General features: G+C 37.7%; 1 protein-coding gene across 6 annotated transcripts in view; it reads left to right on the top strand.

Annotated features, from left to right (window-relative positions):
- Positions 1-18,713, top strand: part of CFAP58 (cilia and flagella associated protein 58) — a 56,879-nt gene that overhangs the window by 20,749 nt on the left and 17,417 nt on the right. For 5 of the 6 annotated variants that reach the window (XR_008432155.1, XR_008432154.1, XR_008432152.1 and 2 more), the window contains exons 10-15: positions 506-667; positions 3,478-3,624; positions 7,028-7,168; positions 7,519-7,742; positions 9,800-9,911; positions 12,083-12,187. Coding sequence is in view for 2 of the 6 variants with exons in the window: in XM_053949710.1 (XP_053805685.1) it covers positions 506-667; positions 3,478-3,624; positions 7,028-7,168; positions 7,519-7,742; positions 9,800-9,911; positions 12,083-12,187 (891 nt within the window). In the remaining 4 variants the exon portion in view is untranslated. Of the gene's footprint in view, positions 1-505; positions 668-3,477; positions 3,625-7,027; positions 7,169-7,518; positions 7,743-9,799; positions 9,912-12,082; positions 12,188-13,039; positions 13,101-18,713 lie in introns of all 6 variants that reach the window. The other variant, XM_053949711.1, reaches the window with a different exon arrangement.

The following is an 18,713-nucleotide window of genomic DNA, read 5'->3' as shown; positions in this document are numbered from 1 at the left end:
ACAGTTTATAATCAACTCTGTGGTCACGTGTTCATTTAAAAAAAAAGTGTTGTTAGAATGTAAAAGTACATGCAGGGCTTCTGGAAAAACATGTGTGTTAATTCATCTTATACAGCTGACATCCAAAACAACATCCAAAATCTAGATTTGCTTCATAAATAAACTGAGTCTATTCTTGATGGAAACTGTTTATGTTCATTTTATTGCACCCACTCTGTGGCAATATTTTCTTTCAGGAGCTTGTTGTTAAATTAAATATATGCACCTCTATAAGTTTTAGTCTTGAGTGAAACCTAGGTATTAGATTAAAATAAATTTTGTCCCACATAAGCAAGTCAGAAAGGTTAAACTTGTATTTGGACTGGAGCAATTTTCAACTGTAGTTAAAACTGCTTATCACAGGGATTTGAACTTCTCATTTTCAAATCACAAGCTTTGTCCCATCCTTCTAATCTTGTGATGATGGTTTAATCATGTTAATATCTTTCTTTTCCTTTTGCTCCAGGTCCTCAATCACATGAAAGATCTTGAAATGCATCAAATTCAGATCTGCAACTATGAGAAGGAAATAGAAGTGCAAGCGATTAAATTAAAACAGCAACAAAACCTTTGTGAAACTCTGAGAACAGAGAGGACCCTGTACAGTAAAAATCTGATTGAAGCTAAGGTAGAAGGATACATTTTTCCTTGTGATTCTCTTGCTGCTCCTGTTTTTTTCCTGATTTAATTTTAATTTGTTAAAGGGAAGCTCAGTGGATCAATGGCAGAAGTGGTTTCTTCATTCCTGTGGGTTTTGGGGAAATGAATATTTTAGGTCCCTGAAGTTTTATCTACACCATTTGTATTTGGACTGGAAATAGGAGTCCTCAGTCATCATGTGGAAATATCCCTGCTTCAAACCATGCATAAAATCATGGTGCACTGGAGCCACAGAATCATAAAGCCATCCTCCCTCCAGTCTGTTTTATCCCTTTAGGAGTTGTATGCATGTATGTGAAATAGGGTATAAGGGGAATAAGATTGCCTCCTTAGCCCTGAATGAGTATGCCCATTACTGTGAATAATGACTTAGGAAGCAGAGAAACACTTTCCCAGCTGAAGTGGAATTTTCTGACAAGAACCAAATGCTTCTACCTTGTTTCTTTCACAGAATGTCATTTTCTTCAGGAGATGATTCTTTCCATTCATATCTCCTCCTTGGGCATGTCACTAACAATACTAGAGGAAGAGAACAGAGCACTTAAGCATATATTCTGTTATTCTGATGTAAAGATCTAAAATACCACACAAATCCTATTGTAATTGGCAAATATTGGGACCCTGGATAGCTGTCATTTTAAGCCTTGGATTATTTCCAAATAAGTATTTATGACATAAACATGTATAGTAAATTACAAATTTATACTTAGGTTTGAATAGGCAGGTGTTTTGTTTGAGAAGCACACAGAAATGTACTGTCAAAGTTCCTAATAAGCTGTGAGCTGAATTCTATGAAGAATGCACCATTTTGCCATTTATGTGGGATGCTTTACTTGACCTTAGTCAGCCTCTCATCTGGTGGATTCAGTGTTGAGATTCTTGCTGCTCCCAAACAATCTGTCAGGAAAAATAAGGTTGAAAAATCACAATGCTGATTTTTTCCTAGTTATTTTTATTTTAAAACACACGAAATAAATTTGGTTATTTATAAAGAATGCTGAATTAGAAAATGGAGCAGCCTTTTGGTCTTTGGGTTTTGAATGTTATATGGTGGTAACGCTATGCCGTTCACAGTTCCAGTTGTTGGAGGCCAATATTTAGACTTTAATAGCCTGCTTGTCATACTACTAAACTCTTTTAGCAAGTCCTATGTGAGAAAATAGCTGACCCCAAAAGATCTTTTGGCCAAGGCAGTGTTTTGTTTAGCAATGAGAAAAACAGCTATTCAACATTCAGTAACAGGTCAGCCAGTCATGAAAGAAAAAAAAAAACAAAAAAAAACCAAACCATAAAAGATGGTTGTTTTAAACATTATGACAAATTCTTTCTTGTTTTGGGAAGTAAGATTTGCATAAGCTTGTTTAGATAAAGCTGGATGTAAATATTTTTGGATTGCTTAATGTGAAATGATCTTGTGCCCACCTTGCCAGTGGTCTCCAGAGTACCATAATATTCAAGTCATTAAAATGGAAAAGGCATCCTGGCAGGCTGTTAATATGATATAAATATCTGATGTTTTCATCCTGAGGCTTTCTTTTGGTGTTAGGAGTTCATTTATTTAAGCAAATTGGTTAGGAGACCTGTTTGCAAAATTGTGTGTTCTGACTGTTTGGCATTAAGTAAAGAATTAAGAATGTACTTGGGTGTGTCTGGGCTCTATATGCTAAATCTGTCATCTTTTACATGATCAAAGAGATTTATAGGCTGTGTACCAAAGACAGCTTTTTATAACTTTTGCTTTCATGGAAGTGGCTGAATGTGCAAACAGCTGGGCCTAGTGACATGTTACTACTAATCAGTCTTTTCTCTGTGCTGCTTGGGTGAAGATTGCCGTGACTCAAGATCTTGCTTAGCTACATTAAGCACTTCATGCAGGTAAAAATCCCTCATTTGTCGAGTAAATCCACACCTGTGGTGGATAGTGCTGAAGGAGCTTTAAGCTACCCTGGTTTGCCACTGGAAGAGGAGAGAGATTATGATGTCTTCTCTGTGAGGTGGTAGGTTCCAGCAGAGGAGTAATAGCTTCTAAAGCTTCTTCCATTACACCAGAAGAACAGATCTGTCTAATCATTGACTCTGTTAGCTTCCATCTCATGGCATAACATGTGCTGTCACTGTGCTAAGCTGAAATGCTAATTTTGTACTCACACCTTTGTGCTGTGAGCAGTAGTACTCCTACTGACCTGACCTCTCTTCAGTGTTACCAGCCTTTTTGCTCTGTGTTCGAGCTTAAAGTATGTGCTAAATATTTTCACAGAGACTTCTCAAGCACTGAGCCCTCTTTTGAACTTTGCACCTCTGTGCAAACTAGCATATATTGATATTTTACTGAGGGCTATGTTTGTTTGCACAAAATGAGCTTCTATCCAAAGATTTGTGTCCAACTATGCATGACCTTATTGGAAAAGCATGTTATTAGAAATATGAAAACAGATGGATATGATCAGAATCTTAGTGATTTGGATTGACTGCTAGTTCTTATAGTGTGTCCAGTACTTTAAATTAAATGTCTTACTAAACTCATGATTGATGGCCATTATTTTTGTCAGTGTATCTTTTAAAGCTTTTTTTATTGCAATGTCATGCTAGCTTAAAAAATTGTTGTTTAATGAAACAGTTTATTTCTGTTGGATTAAAAAGTGATGTCTTATAGTAGGTACAACAGATCTACTTTCATGCATCATAGCTACGTTTTCCAACATCTAAACAGCCTGAACCCCACATCAAAAACACCCTCTGCTTTAACCCTCTCTGTGATCACGCTTCTTATTCTATTAGGATGAGATAGCAGAAATGATGATGAAACTGAAAACTTCCACACGTCAGGTGGATCAGCTGAAAGAGGAGATCAAAGAAAAGGATATAGCCCTTGAGAAGGCACATGTGGAATTCCAGCAGTCAGAGGATGAGAGAGAGTCGATGAAAGTAAGACCCTTGATACAGACACTTTCTTGTAAAGGGTGAACTCTGTGATTTCCCAGACTGCATTGTGTTCTGACCTTCGGTAGTTGTTTCACTGTATTTCAATAAACTATTCTGTACTTGAAGCACAAGATCTCAGCACGCTTTAGAGACACTAGTTACAGAAATCTGTGTATCTGACAAATTTAATCTTTGCCTAAAATTATAATTGTGATAAAGGAGTCCTGAACTGTCTGTTGGAAGCTTTAAATCTCTTGGTGACGGAACATTTTTTACTAAAAAGTTCCATTTTGCTTGCAGAAGTGTTGATTTCGTGGATAAACTGATTCTAGCAAACTTTTTAATGCAGACCCTTGTAACTCAACTTTTTATTTTTAAGAACTTTTTTCTTTCTACTGTTTTTAAGTGCAAACCACATTATATTGCACAATGTTGTATTTCTATGTAACTAGCAAGCATTAGTCTTTTGGGAGTTAGGCAGTGCCTTTTAGTAGGTCCCTCTGCACATGAAGTTATTGTAATATTGTGGTATAAAGCAGCAAGATTCTATCTTAAATCAAAGGAATTCTAAGCTTGATGCTTGGGTCCTTCTTCTCAGTGCTGCTGCAGCCCATCCTTAAATAAGCTATTAGATTTGTGGTGGTATCTCAACCCAATTTGCTGTACTGTGAAAAGATTTATGGAGTTGTGTTCACAGGGGTTTATTTTTAATCTTCACTAAGCACTAAGGAAAAAAGCCCAGTAAAAATGCAAACAATACCCCCAAAAAACAAAAGTTCCCTGTCACTTTTCCCAATGTTTTCTTTTGTCAGCTTATTGCTTTGCTGCAATGTCTTCTTGCATTTTCAGCCTCTCTCAGCACATAGTTATGACAAGATGTCAATAGGGCTTTGTAAAAGTGTGATGAATTTGTATTCTTGTACCTGATCTGTCTCAGAGATGTTCTATCAGTGGTGGAGAAGTCAAACAGCATCTCACTCCCTGTGTGCAGCTTTCTGCCTTAACTAGTCCTCAATTCTGTCTCATCACCTCAGAATTCTCTGCCATTTATTTGACAAACATATGATTGCTGCATGGTTTACCCACTCAATTATTCACCAGCAGGTTTGTCCATACACTGACATGACATTACTGACTTGCTTCAGGACATTGTGGTCTTCTACCTGAGTGTCACTGCTGAGTACTAAACCAGAAAAGAATTCAGAGGCAGCTGATTGTCACAGGCACAAAGAACCCAATTATTTGTGTTATCAATTATTATCAATTTATTATTATAATTTATTGTTTATTATTGTTAGAAATTATTATCAATTGTTATAAAATATTATCAAATTATCCTGCTTGCACTGATGTGAAGGAAGTAAGAAAGCTGTTCCTGGGAAATAAGTTTAAAGAATGTGCTGAATCATGGAGGACTGGGATTCATAGGAACAAGGTTATGCAGACATGCTCACCTCAGAGCATAAAGGCCTTCAAAATGTGTAATCATGGTAAATGCAAAGTCTGTTAAAGCCAGTACAATGCCATCTTTTGGCTTCAGTTTGCCTTCATGCAGGGCTGCAGGTTAGAGTTATTAGAAAAAGGATCTGAACATTGAAAAAATTGTATCTGTAGCCCTTGAGATTGCAGCTGCTGGCAAGTCAAGCAATTCGTATAATTTTGTAGATGTTTATGCATATTTTTTCTGGAAATCTGAATATAAAATCTGACTTGTTATTTCAGTATTCTGTTTTCAGTCCCAGTTACAACTTTTGTAAAACTCCTGCTTTCCTCCCACCTCTAGTATAGCATATTGCTAAAAGTATCACTTGCACTAATATTTTAGAATCTAAACAAGAATTTAGTTTGAGTTTGGTTGAAATATTGGTATAGGTCCCATATACGTTATTTTTTCTTGCTGACTGTTCTTCAGTTCTTACAAATTCTCTGAACTGACTTCAGGTGAGCTGTGCTGGTTTACAGCAGTTTCAGACAGGACCATTTTTCTGCTTGCACAGTGACTGTGTTTATTAATTTCCTTTCTCACCTGATGTACACAGACCCTTGTACTGTGGTTCTGGGCATATTTAATCTAACTGAAAATCCTTGTGTGGCTTTAAGTATTGATGTTCCTTACTATACAAGGCAGTTCAGATTTATTTTAACTCAGTGTGTTCCAGTGAGATTTGTTTATATGAATGTTTGCTGACCACATCTAATGCCACTTCTTGTTTACAATTCATATTTTTCTGACATAAGGAGACCATAGAATTGTGATCTATTAAAAAAATATTATCTGGTAATGCTGAACACAAGAGCAGTTTTACATTTGTGGGCAGCTTTTTGTACAGTGTTTATTGCATTTCAGGATGAAGTGACTTGCATTTTTATTCAGCTGATGAATTCTGTTGAATATCTGACACTGACTAAGAGAACTATGTCTTACACATGTAGGAAAATGAGAAGTTTATTAAAGAAAATAAGAATGGAACAAGCTATTTCATTATGATGATGGAACTGTTAGTCTTAAATCGATGTTTTTGCAGGTGCACCCTTCATCACAGCCTCATTCTTCCAGCATTGGATGATGCTTATTTTGAACATCATTCTTTATAAGGGTCAGAGGTGTGGCAAAGTCTTTGAGTTGAGGCTTGAAAGTTTTCACAGCTATGAAAATGAACTGTTGTCAGCTAGTTCCACCTTGGCTCTAATTGCCTAGCAGTGATAAAAACTTCTAATAATCCAGGAAGATCCTATTAGTTTTTATCTACATACATGCCTTAAATTGAAGATTTTGTGACAGTGGGATAGAATGACTGGGCAGATTCCAGTGTTAGTTTGTGTTGGTGCTGTTCATTGCTCCTCCTCGCTTAGGGACAACTCCTCTTTTCACAGTCTTCCTCATTTACACATCCACTAAACAAAGTGCTGTGGCTCTTAAATCTTGCTCTTCCCTTCCTGGTTGCCACCATTTTTTTTATTCCAGTCTGAAGCCTTTCTTGAGTTGATGCTGCTTTGTATTATACAGCAGAGATTGTTGCCCTTTTCAGCAAGGTGAACTGTTCTTTCTCACATCCCGGACTGACTGTGAATAACAACTCCATTGAAAAGCTTTCTAAATATGTGCTGTATAATTAAAAAAAAGGACATCCCTGAATTACAACCTGAACCATTATCATAGATAAAAATACTTCCAAATTTCTATTGTGTATAAGACAATTGTATTAAAATAGTATTTGCTGCATTTCTCTATGGGTCTTCATGCTTGCTTATCTTGGTGATTAGTTCTCAAAAACTAACAAAATGTGTACCTCTCAGGAAGGTAAAATAAAGTATGAAATATTTATAAGTAACTCTTAATTGTAGGTTTCTGTAATGGGAAGTTATTAATTAACAGTTGCTCACCTATATTTTTTATCTCCATCAGGCTGAACTGCTAAAGATGACAATACAGGCTCAGGAAGCCAAAGCCTATATAAAAAATCAGGAGGCGGAAGAGAAAAAACTCCTAAAAATCATTGCTGAAGCTGATGCAGAGAGACTGAAGCAGAAGAAGGAATTTGACAAGGTTGGAATCCCTAATTTGAATTTTCAAATACCCTGCATTCTGTTCCCTCATTTGTCCAGTGTATTTTTAAGATGAAGATTCTTAGCTTTTGTGAATGTGGGAGTACTAAAGCTTTATACTGCCATTAAAACCAAAATTTTAAGATCCTGAAGTGAACGAAATCTGTAGTTTGTACTATTCAGGTGACCAAACCCTTATAGGAAATGATTATATTATTGCCATATTTCTTTAATTAATAACAATGAAAGCTCTTAACGCCCATGATTTGGACTGATGGAGCATAGTCACGTTACTCTGGGATTGTGTGGAGGAAGTGTGAGTGAGTTTATGGCTTTGCTCCGTGCCCACAGGTGCTCTGTGAGAGACATGCCTTGGGGACCCAGCTTATTCGCCGCAATGGCGAGGTGGCGCTGCTCTATGAGAAGATAAAAATCCAGCAGGCCATCTTAAACAGGGGCGAGAGCGAGTACCGGCAGAGGGTGGAAGACATGCGGATTCTCAAGCTGGAGATCAAAAAACTTCGGCGTGAGAAGGGAATACTTGGCAAGGGTGTGGCTAATGTGCAGGAGCTCAGGTAGGAAACCCAGTGGAATACATTTCCATAGTGACTGCAGCCATGATTTTGTGTTTGAGACAGAAAATATAGTTTATATGTAGTAAAGACTTGTATCAACCTTGGAGAAGGGGTTTGTTTGGTTTGACCTCAAACACAGACTGGATTAAATTCATGAAACAACTTACTAACAATTAGGAAAATTGAAATATAGTAATGAGGAAAAAAGATATCTTGGCCAAAGTTGAAATAACTTCCGTGTTTCCCCTTGTACTGTGAGTTACTGCCTACAGAATAAACCTGACAGCAGCAGAAAAGGTGTTCACAGTCCTACATAGAACTATGAAGTGGTACAAGGCCTAGATTAGTGGAACTCCTTTTGGTTAAGCAATCCACAGAGTATAGGAGACATATTCATAACTTGACATGTTCATATTCACTTGATATATTCATAACAAAACCCTGTTTTCAGAGCTCTATCCTTCCATATTTATATGCAGATCTTATGATCTCTGAGAAAGTTTAGTTAAATTTTCATTGAAGGTTTTGTTTCTTTAAAACAGCAATTAAAATCAGCCCAACCTGATTTATCTCCTCCTTCTCCAGCTTAATGCTTCCTTTATTGTTTACCCCTCCTGTATTTGAGGTGTATTCTTTCCTGATGAGAAACTGTGGACATTTTCTAAAAATCAGTCTTGATTTGTAAGGAGAGGCAGTTATGTTTTTAGCAGATAACCATTGTACTAATTTGGGGTAGCTATCACAGTTTTGGGTGAGATCTTTACTTTATCAGTGTGATTCTGTGACTTTCAGCAGAACAAATTAACTTCAGTCCATGGTCAGTCCCATTGACTCCAGTGGAATTATCCCAGTTTGATTTGGTGAAACAGAAAGGAGAACTGGGCACACAGCATTAGCAATTGCAGTTTTCATCGAATGACTGCAGATAGGAATGGGATTTGAAGTTGCTGCCCAAATGCATTCAGCTGAAAGTCTGTTACTGTATTGAAACTCAGTCATGGTATTGAAGTGTAGTGTGCTGCATGCCATGATGGGTGGATCAATTCTTGCTAACTGCAGCAGCAATCTCATACTTTAATGAAGTCCAAAACCATCATGAAAACTGCCTGTCGAAAAGATTCCATTTATCACTTGTGCTGCTAATTAGCTTTCCTGATTTGCCAATTGGAAATGTGAGGTTTTTTTCCTTGTTCCATAACCTTGTCCAACCTCACAGTTAAAAAAAGGCTTTTTTCTCTCTAGTGAGCTAAATGCAATTCTGAGCTTAGTAGGAAGAGATTCAGTGGTGGAGGAGGCACATAACAGTCTTTCACCCCCTTTTGACATTGGAGAATTTAGAGGATCCCATCACTAAAGTGATAAGGGTCAGATAATTACAAAATGTGCCTTTTCTTCCTGCCCTTAAAACCCCCTATCCCCACCATAAAAGCCTAGTTGTCAAAGAATCTTGATAGTGCTCAATTAATTTTAAATTCAGCAACAAGTCATTTCTGAAATTCCTTGAGGAGATGTAATAAAAGAAATCAAAGTTCAGTTATCTTAGGAACAGTGTCCATCATACTTAGGTCCTAGAGTGTGTTTTATTTAATGGATTGTGTGAGCTGTGTAGATTTAAAACCTTTCAAACACAAGCTGTTAGATTCAACACAGGGTAACTATATATGACCCATAACCGATTTGTAGGTTTATGAACTAACTGTCCTGGCTTTAATGTACATGGGAAGATGTGAAGAGTGAGATCTGTGTAGTCTCCATAGTATGTGGAGTAAATTCCCTGGGAGACTATTTTCTGAGCCATTCTTAATGAAGCAAGCAAAGAGGTCCAAGTGTGTTATTTTATGGTTCCACCTGTTTAGTGGTGTCATGTTGATACATTTTGCACCACAGTATTGCTGCAGTGGCTAAGTGCCTCTTTGTGCTTTCCATGTAGTGCTTCCCATGCACCATAGTGCACCATAGTGCATGGGAGAATGATTTGTTAATGTTCACATTAGTGCCTTGGTCACATTGAAGTATTTTTGGTGTGTTTTTTCTTTTTATTTTATGCTGGTCTTCAGATGGGAGTTTAATCACATGCAGAAGGAGCTGTTAAGGGAACAGACTCGGTGCAAAATTTTGGAAGAAGAACTGCAGAAGCCTTTGCAAGTTCACAGATGGAGAAAATTAGAGGTGATGTGTGAGGATTTTGTGTTTCAAAAGCCCCTATTATCACATCAGTGACCCAGCAAAAGCCTATTTCATTTACTGTTATGCAAATGATATGAAGGGACTGGGAGACTGAAATTCCCATAGTATCAATGGAATCCTTACCTGCTGAATGCTTTCCTTGCACAATGCAATCAGTGTTATTTTTGTGTCACTTCCTCAATGAAAAATTGCAGGAGGATTTGTAAAGAGACAATGAAGTGCTAAAGGGAATAAGAGTGCATTAGATGAATTCAGAAGGAGGCGATTCCTTAACGTGGATGGTGAGAAATAAGATGATAGGGGAAAGATACAATCCTACCCTCCCCAAGCAGGGAGATGTATATGGCAAGAAAGGCTAATAGAATAGGTAGACTGGAGAATGGACATCACATCTGAGAAAAAACAGAATGAGTCCTTCACATAAACAGTAGTAGACTTCCAAAGATAGTCATTCCAGGTAATGTGAGTTCAGCTGCTTTACATAAACAGCAAATCTAAGTTTTCACATGATTTGAACCTGCCAAGTGAAGGGGAAAAATAAAAAATCCATCAAGCATAGACCAAATATATGAACATCACTTGGCATCACTGGATATTTTTGATGTAAGTCAGTGCCATCTGAGATTCCTCAGTTGCATGCATCTCTGATGTGATGCCAGCCTGGGTTGCTTAGCTTCTCTAATATTGAGTGATAATGTGCTCTGTCCCTGCAGAAGCAGAGCTGAATATTTTGACTGTGCTTACTAGCATGATAGTGAATTTCTGATCTTTCCATGCTGAGCTTAAACTTGGATGGTGTGATTAGCTTTTCTCATGGAAGGGAGATATAATGCAGGATGGTGAACTAGGTTGAACACATCTAGGTACAAACTCTAGCAGTACCTCGTAACAAAGAAAAATCAGGCCAGTCAAAACATCCGGTGATGGGAAAATGAATGTATGAAGAGACTGGTAATGGGAAATCATGTCTTTGCATTCTAGGTAACTGGTTTGTATTTGGAACACAGGCCAGCAGATGGCAAGATCCATATGAAATAATCCTGATGGGGTTTTGGTTCAATTCCTAATGAACAAACACTTTCATATCACTACAGTAGTCACAAATTGGCACCATGCTTGGGCAGTGCTATAAAAAAATCAAGGACTGAGTGGATCATGAGGACTGGTCTACTTTTTAGCCTGGTTTCTCAGGAAATGATGTTGTGTTGTGAGCACTGCATGTTTATCTGTGTCAGTGTCCTAGTTATGCTTGAATTGATTAGTCAATTTAGATAAAATCAGACAAAAGATTAAGAGCAATGAGATACCGAGTTCTTTATAAGCTCAAGCAAATATAAGAGAGCAGGACTTTATTGGAGCCTTTACTGCAGTGTGAGTTTAATCCTTATGAGACACCCCATGAGAGAGGAAAAACCAGACTTGAAAGAGGTGTTATGAGTCCCTGGGTGAGGAAAAGTTTCAGTCAGAGTCTGCCCTTCATTGAAAGATCCAAGAAAAAGACACAAAGTACTGGGAAAGTAAGCTGCACTGGCTCCTCCTCACAGAATTATTTCTTTGCTCCTTAGAGCTTTCTCCAGATTCAATCTATGCCAAAAGAATGAAAAGGAAGGGATGGAGAGACAGACATCTACTAGCTCCTGGTATTACGGGCTATGTAGGTAGAGGGCAACAGTACAGTGCAAACAATCTGTCAGCATTTCAAGTATTTAATTCCATTGAAGAATGGGATTTCACATGTATGGACACTTTAGAACCCCATAATAATTCATCAGTGTACCCCCCAAATTTGTTGCTCTTAAGTTCTCCACCTGTTTCAAGAATAAATTGTAGTTAGTCTTTTTTTTTTTTTTCAATAGAAAAATCTTCTCCTTAGAAACTAAGTTGGCACTGTTTGCAGTTCTTGAACAACAGGAGGTACTTGCACTGCTCTTAATTTGCCAGTGGACAGTTCCAGTTGTTGCTAAAGTGATATATTAAATTTCAGGACTGCTTGTATACGTGCAATTAAAAAAAAAAACCAAAAAACTGAATGCATCTTCTGCTAGCGCCCCTTTTGTACTTGTTACTTTTGAACACTGAGATATTATGGTTTTCATTTGCAAAAAATAAATAGTAACTTGTTATGTATAATTTTTGGGACTCCTCTTTCCTAGGCCAGCGACCCCACTACCTATGAGCTGATTCTGAAAGTACAGAGGCTACAGAAGCGACTTATCAGCAAGACAGGTGAAGTGATAGAGAAAGAATTTCTCCTTCAGGTACTGCAGCATCATTATTTTGTTGCATCTCATTAATATATTTGACTTACTCTGCATTCTCTGTCTACTGACATGTGCTTCCTGAATGTTATTTAGATGCACTTTGGATTTCTTTTGCATGGCCTTTAGGTAGCTTTAGATGGCAGCACTGACTCACTGGAAGAGAACAAAAAGCATCAGATTAGTTGATTTTTATATTCTAGTTACTGATACCTGGTCAGCTCTGTAAAATACAATTAAAGGTTGGCTTTAGCTTATTCATGTCATAGATTAGTCTTCAGGTCAGTCTTAGGCTATTTGAAAGGTTTTTCTGTCATTTTAAACAAGTATGCTATGACCAGAACATGAAGGAAAATTCCTGATTGATTCCATTTGTGCTTAGCTTGGCTTTTGGCAGGAGGAATCCTAAAGAGTTTGTGTGATTTAGATATGCTGCTGTCTGGGGCATGTTTGATTTCAAGGTTTTTGTGCTGAACTTTGCAAAAAAAAAATAGATATCACTCACTGGAGAGTAAAATGTGACCTGAACCTCCCTCTGTCTTGAGAAGAAGCTCTGCAGATCTTATCAAAACAGGGTTTGTCTCTATTTATTGTTTCATGGGAAAACATTGATCTGAAAATTCATTTGAATGTAATTTATGGTATATTATTCCTCTGCTTGGAAAAATGTGATCTTTGTTGCATAGCACTAAAACGCTGTCAGTGAAATAGTTAGCTTAAAATGTAGCAAAAATAGCTCCAAATTTACTGTGCTTTACACATGCACAAAACAAATTCTGTTAGATTTTAGATAGTCTCTATTGCATATCTTGCCTTATCCTTAGTATGCTTCCATTTTGCTATTATTTTCAGCTGAAGAACTGAGATATAGAAGTATTAAGTTGCCTGCACAAGAAAATCTTTGAAATAGCAGGTATTTGAGCTTACATTACTGTAGTAGCTACTGGTATAATTTTCTGTCTCTGCAATGGTCCTTCTATGGCAACTCTATGATGTTTTTATTTAATTTTTCTATATTTAAGACAGGGTTTGGCTATATAAAATCTAATTATTATAGCTAGAATTGCTAATGAGTTCCTTTGTGTTCTTAATTCAGGCACCAATTTCCTGTGTAACAATGCTGAAATGAAGGTTTCCCTTGGAGAAATAATAGTGAAGGCCAAAAATACTATTCTCCACATTGTGTTCAGGGATTTAACATCAATGTTTCTGAGCTCTTTTCTGTTTTTCCACAGTGTTTTAAGTCCTCCACAATGACTCAAAAAGGGCTCTTTCATAGCAGGGTGTGGATATGAGGAGGTAGCCAGAGATGGAGGACAACCCCCAGCTCGTTCCCTTGAAGGGCTCTAAGTGCTGCTGGGTAGTTCACTGGCACAATTATCATAAATTAAGGGTACTAGCAGAGCTGCTTCTGCTGAGTGTCTGGATAACCTGGTACAAGGCATTTCATTATTCTTTGGACTAGTTGTCCGTGGTATGATGATCTCTTTTGTAAAATCATACCCTGATACTCAGCAAAACAAACCCCTCTCTAATAACTTACTAAACTGATGTTACCAAATTCCAAACTGCTGTGGTGAAGGGGTGAGCCTAAGGAACACTTAGGAAATAAGCAGAACAATAACATCAGGTTTCTGGAGAGACCCGAGTTTCACACACCAAGAGGGTGTCTTCACTGCTCACCTTCTGAGCAGTTTGAAAGATTTGAAGTGAAGTATTTGAAAGGATTTGATCCTGACTGAAGTTTAGAATTATGGGAAATAGCAGTAATTTAGCTCCAATTTCAAGAATTTTTTTTTTCCCTTCATATAATTTGTATGTTGAGAGAGTTCTTCTCTCTTTCCTTTTTCTTTTATTTTTAAATCCTGGAAAACCCTCCATGCTTAAAGGCATGCAATATCTTTTTAATATGGGTCTCTCCTGAAGTCAGCTCAGCTCAGTTCAGTCACTGCTCATTTGCAGGATTAGGGGAATTGCTGATGACTGGCCTGTGCCTACTTGGCAGAACATCCCCCATACTCAGAGTTGGAGCCTGCAGACTGAAGGATAAAAACTTATTAGGTCAGAGAATCACTGCTATCCCTGTGTTATGCTTGCTTGCATAAGTCACACTTCTTCACTCCCAGTCATCTTCATTCACATCTTGCCCTGTAACAAGGGCATAGTCATTGGGTGTACCAGCTTTAAAATTATCTTAATCTCTTGCTTGCCATACATAATCTTTGTTCATGTGTGTGGTTATCATGCTAGCAAATAGGATATTTGTTTAAGGTGAGCTTGTGTTGTGTCTAATGTGCATATTATGTAACATAAATTCCCTCACATTAAAGTGTGTTAATAAAATAGAGTACAAAAAGCCTTGTATGTTGAATACTGAGTATTAAAAATACCTTTGGAGTTTAGAAATAACCCATGTGAGGAAATGGTTGAGCCCAGTGTCAGCAACCTGCAGTTTGATTTGTAGGGTATTCACCCTGCTGCATACTCATGCAGAGCCATAATGTTTTTATAAGGGAAAAACAATTCCATTTGTATTGTATGCACTGTAGCTCTGTCTTCTTTTTTTACTTTTTGGTAAATGGTCTTTCAAATAAAAGTGCAGGGAACAAGGTTTCGGCTGGATATATAAATGGAAATTTTTGCTAAATAAGGATCACAATATATAGATTTATGTAGAAAAGCATTGGCTTACTTTACCTGCTCCTGATGTGCCTTTGATCATATCCTTTTTATTAGCTTTTTCATTGTTTCTAACCTGTCATTTCTTTAAAACTGAGGCAGATGTAGAAGCAAGCTACAATCCATGCTACTTGATTAAAAGAATGATTTACTGTGTTTCAGTCAGAAAATTTAGATTGCTGACAATACAGGAAAAACCCAGCTTGACTCTAAAATCTCATGCAAAATTTCATCTTAATCTTTCTTAACCAGTCATCAGGGCTCATTTTTTGGATCAGACATATGCTGAGAGATAGTGAATATGCAGTATGCTGAATGTTTGGCTTCTTTAGAACAGCTTTTCAGAGCTGAACATTTTAATAAAGGTGTAAAAAGATTTCCTATGTTAGAGAAATTACTGAAGTCTTTTCTTGTTTCTGATTTATCTGTTCTCTGTCACCACAGCATCTTGGGTTATAAGGCATCAGCTCTCATATACCAAATAAATGTGGTCATCCTGGGATGCAACTTTGAAGAGTAGCTGGTCATACTTTCTCTTTTAATTCAGGTATTCTCACAGTTATGAGCTTCTGTGCTAATGAAAAATGCTGTCTTAAAAACCAGATCCAAACCTGAGGTCTTGAATACTTTTGGTTTATAAAAATCCAATGGTATTTTTTCCAAACATAGGAAATGTTATTTGAGGGATAGCCAGTTTTCCTGTCTGAGTTGTTACCTTCCTTCTGAATTTGTGCAGTCAAGATAGAGCATGTTTTTGGTTCTTTTCTAAACTGTTGAGTAATATTGCAGGGCTTTGTGGAGCAATACGTTGTGTGTTATCCCGGAGATCTCATGGATGGGTGAAGGTATTTGTGAACACGTGTGGGATGAATGACTTGTTGTAAGGCCACAAGGAATAATTATTAATAAACAGGAGTGCTCTGCAAATCCTGACTGCAAAAATACAGTTGCTCACTTTGCTGTGGGGCAAATCCCTCATGTGACTGAAGCTCTGCTGTGTGCTGAGCAGTGATGTGGTAAACTCGCAGTGCAAAGTATTACCTTGTTAGGATTATGATTAGTGTGGTTTTAGGAACTTATCCCATTAAAAGTGAATTATGCACTGCTTTATTTGTTTCAAATTTCGTTCTTCAGAGCGAACGCCTCTAATTTGATTTTATGTCTGACTGAGCAGAATTTTATTCAGCTGCATGTCTTGGAATGGATAACATCATAAAGATTCACATTATATGTCAGTTACCTCTTTTGTCAGTCATCTCAGAAGACTGTTCATAAATGTAAATGTAAAAGAAAGTGCAATCTAGATTATTTGTTCAGGGAGGCAAAGGCAAATGTCTTATTTAAGCCTTGCATTTAGTAGTGAAAGCATTGTTTTTCTGTACATACGTATTGTTTGAAGTTGTGAGCAATGAAAGCCCAGGACTGGGCAGCCAGGATGTGATGCTGTGCTGGCTGTGTCTTGAGCTCATAGTTCAAAGAATGCAAGGGCAAAAGGCATGATTAGCTCATGTATCTGACTCAGAGATTACAGCCAGATAGCACCCACATGTCCTTGCATTGAGCCAAGTTTTGAGCTAAGTTTCAATCCCTCCAGAGAACTGACTGTCCCAGTGACAGAGAGTAGGAGGAATTGAAGGGATGCTGCTGTCTCCAGCCCTGTTCCATTTCAGGTATTGTGAGATACAGGGAGGGGAGAGCGAGAGACTTTCTCTGTGACCTTGGGCAGGCTACTTAGCTTTTGCATGCCTCACATCAAGTAAAAAGAGAATAAAATAATTTCCATTCTTATATTGTTGTGTGAATGAATATATTAGCGATATGACTCAATTCAGTAGCGAAACACTCAAAATAGGCAGATGTTTTATTTTATTTGTGCTAACTTGGTAGTAGAGCTGTTCTATCCAGTTTGAGGTGCTCGTTGCTATAGTGTCTGAACATATACATAACCATCTTTATTTCTCAGAGCTGGTACTATAGTTTCATAAAGAAATCTGCTTTAGAACAGTGTGTTACCGTGTGGGTTTATGCAGGTTGGCAGCTATTGAAATCAAAGTTTTCTCCTAAGAAATGAAGGAGCTTGGGGGTTTTGCTTCCCTGTATTTGTTATGCATTTCCCCCCATTCATTATATAATTTTATATTTTTTTTAATCTCGTGGGCTTTTTTTCAGCCCACTTTATGGGAGCCTAGTCCTTTTGAAAATAATTTCTTTCCCTAGCTTGGGAGTTTCATGAGGCATGCTTCTGCTAAGTTCTTCACTCCTCTCACAGCGCTCAAGTAGCTTCCTCATAAGAGAAATGTGTGCCTAAATGCTGAGTAAGAGATTTTCTTATCAGACAACCTGCTAGGAAAAAGAAGATTCTCTCCTATCCCCTACCTTTATTTTGGTATCAACAAGGCCCAGATGAGTATTATCTTAGATGTTATCTTTGCATCTTCAAAATGGCTGAGATTTATTTTACCCTCCCAAATTTGATGTTTATTTGTTTTTAGTGCCCAGTGTAGATTCTACTTGGATTTGAGAGTATAAACTACTTGCGTGTTACAGGTAGCGTACAGAGTCTGAGCTGAGGATTTTTTGGCAGAATTGTCTATTTTCATAAAAAATAACTGCAATTCACTTCAGGGAACTAATGACTGTGGAATCCCTAAAAGTCTCTTTTGACTTGCCCATTATTGTTCCTCTGTCATCTTGTCTTTAGAGAGATTTCAGCAGAGGTAGCTTGGGATAGTGCTTTGTATGCACTGAAACTTACAGGTGAACTGCAAAATCCACTGCCAAAATGCAATCCTTTCTTTACTGTTTCTTTTTCATTTATATATGAAGTCAGCCTTTTGAAGGGATTTTCCATCCAAAAATGAAACAGGAAATTTTCTTTTTAGCTTTTTATAGTATAGTAGGACTTGGTGCTTTTCTATCTCTGTTTCCTGGAGGATTTGACTTCCTCTGGAAGCACTGGATTAATACCCTATCTTGCAGCTCAAGCTAACAGTTCTCTCAGCCCTCAATTAAAAAGGTGAGTATATTGAGCTCCAGGCCTTTTCTGTGTTTAAAAGCCCCATTTCTACCAGCAAAAAAGTCACTTTTCTGATTTAGCTTATAGCAGCTTTTGAATGGCAGAAGAATTGCCTGCCAGTAAAATTGCATCTAATTGCATAGGCAGTAGCTGGCATAAACAGATCAGCACAAAGGAATTGAACCACTAACTGAACTGAAATTGGCCAGAATAGTAAAAAACCGCAAGAAAGACCTCTTCAGGTATGTAAACAACAAGCAGAAAGAGACAGAAAATATTGGCCCACTGTTAAATAGGAAAAGTGAAATAGCACCAATGCTTTAAAAGAGTGAAGTATAAGCAAAGACAAGTGTATGGTCTTAAAGCTGGGAAGTTCAATCCAGGAGTGCAGGACAGGCTGGGATCTACGTGGTTGGGGAGCAGCTCTCTGGAAAGGGACCTGGGCATCCTGGTGGACAACAAGCTCAATATGAGTGAACGTTCTGCTGCTGCAACAAAGGGCAACAGGGTGCTGGGTTATGTCAACAAGGGCATCACTAGCAGAGGTTATTCATCACAGGTTATGTCAGGCCACACATAGAATACTGTGCTCAGTTTTGGTCCCTTCTCTGCCATATAGAAAAGACAGGCTGGAGTGGGTCCAAAAGAGCGCCACAAAGATAAAGGATTGGGAAGCTTGCCATATGGCAAAAGTCTGAAACTACTGGATTTGTTTGGCTTTGAGAAAACAAGGCTGAGGGGAGACCTTATAACCATGTTCCAGTATTTAAAGGGTGGTTAAAAAGAAGGTGGAGATTTTCTTTTTACAGGGAATCACATGGCAAAGATGGG

This window comes from Vidua chalybeata, chromosome 8 (assembly GCF_026979565.1).
Source record: "Vidua chalybeata isolate OUT-0048 chromosome 8, bVidCha1 merged haplotype, whole genome shotgun sequence".
NCBI classification, from domain to species: Eukaryota; Metazoa; Chordata; class Aves; order Passeriformes; family Viduidae; genus Vidua; species Vidua chalybeata.
Note: the sequence above shows the minus strand (reverse complement) of the source record. Positions and strands in the feature narration are given on the sequence as shown.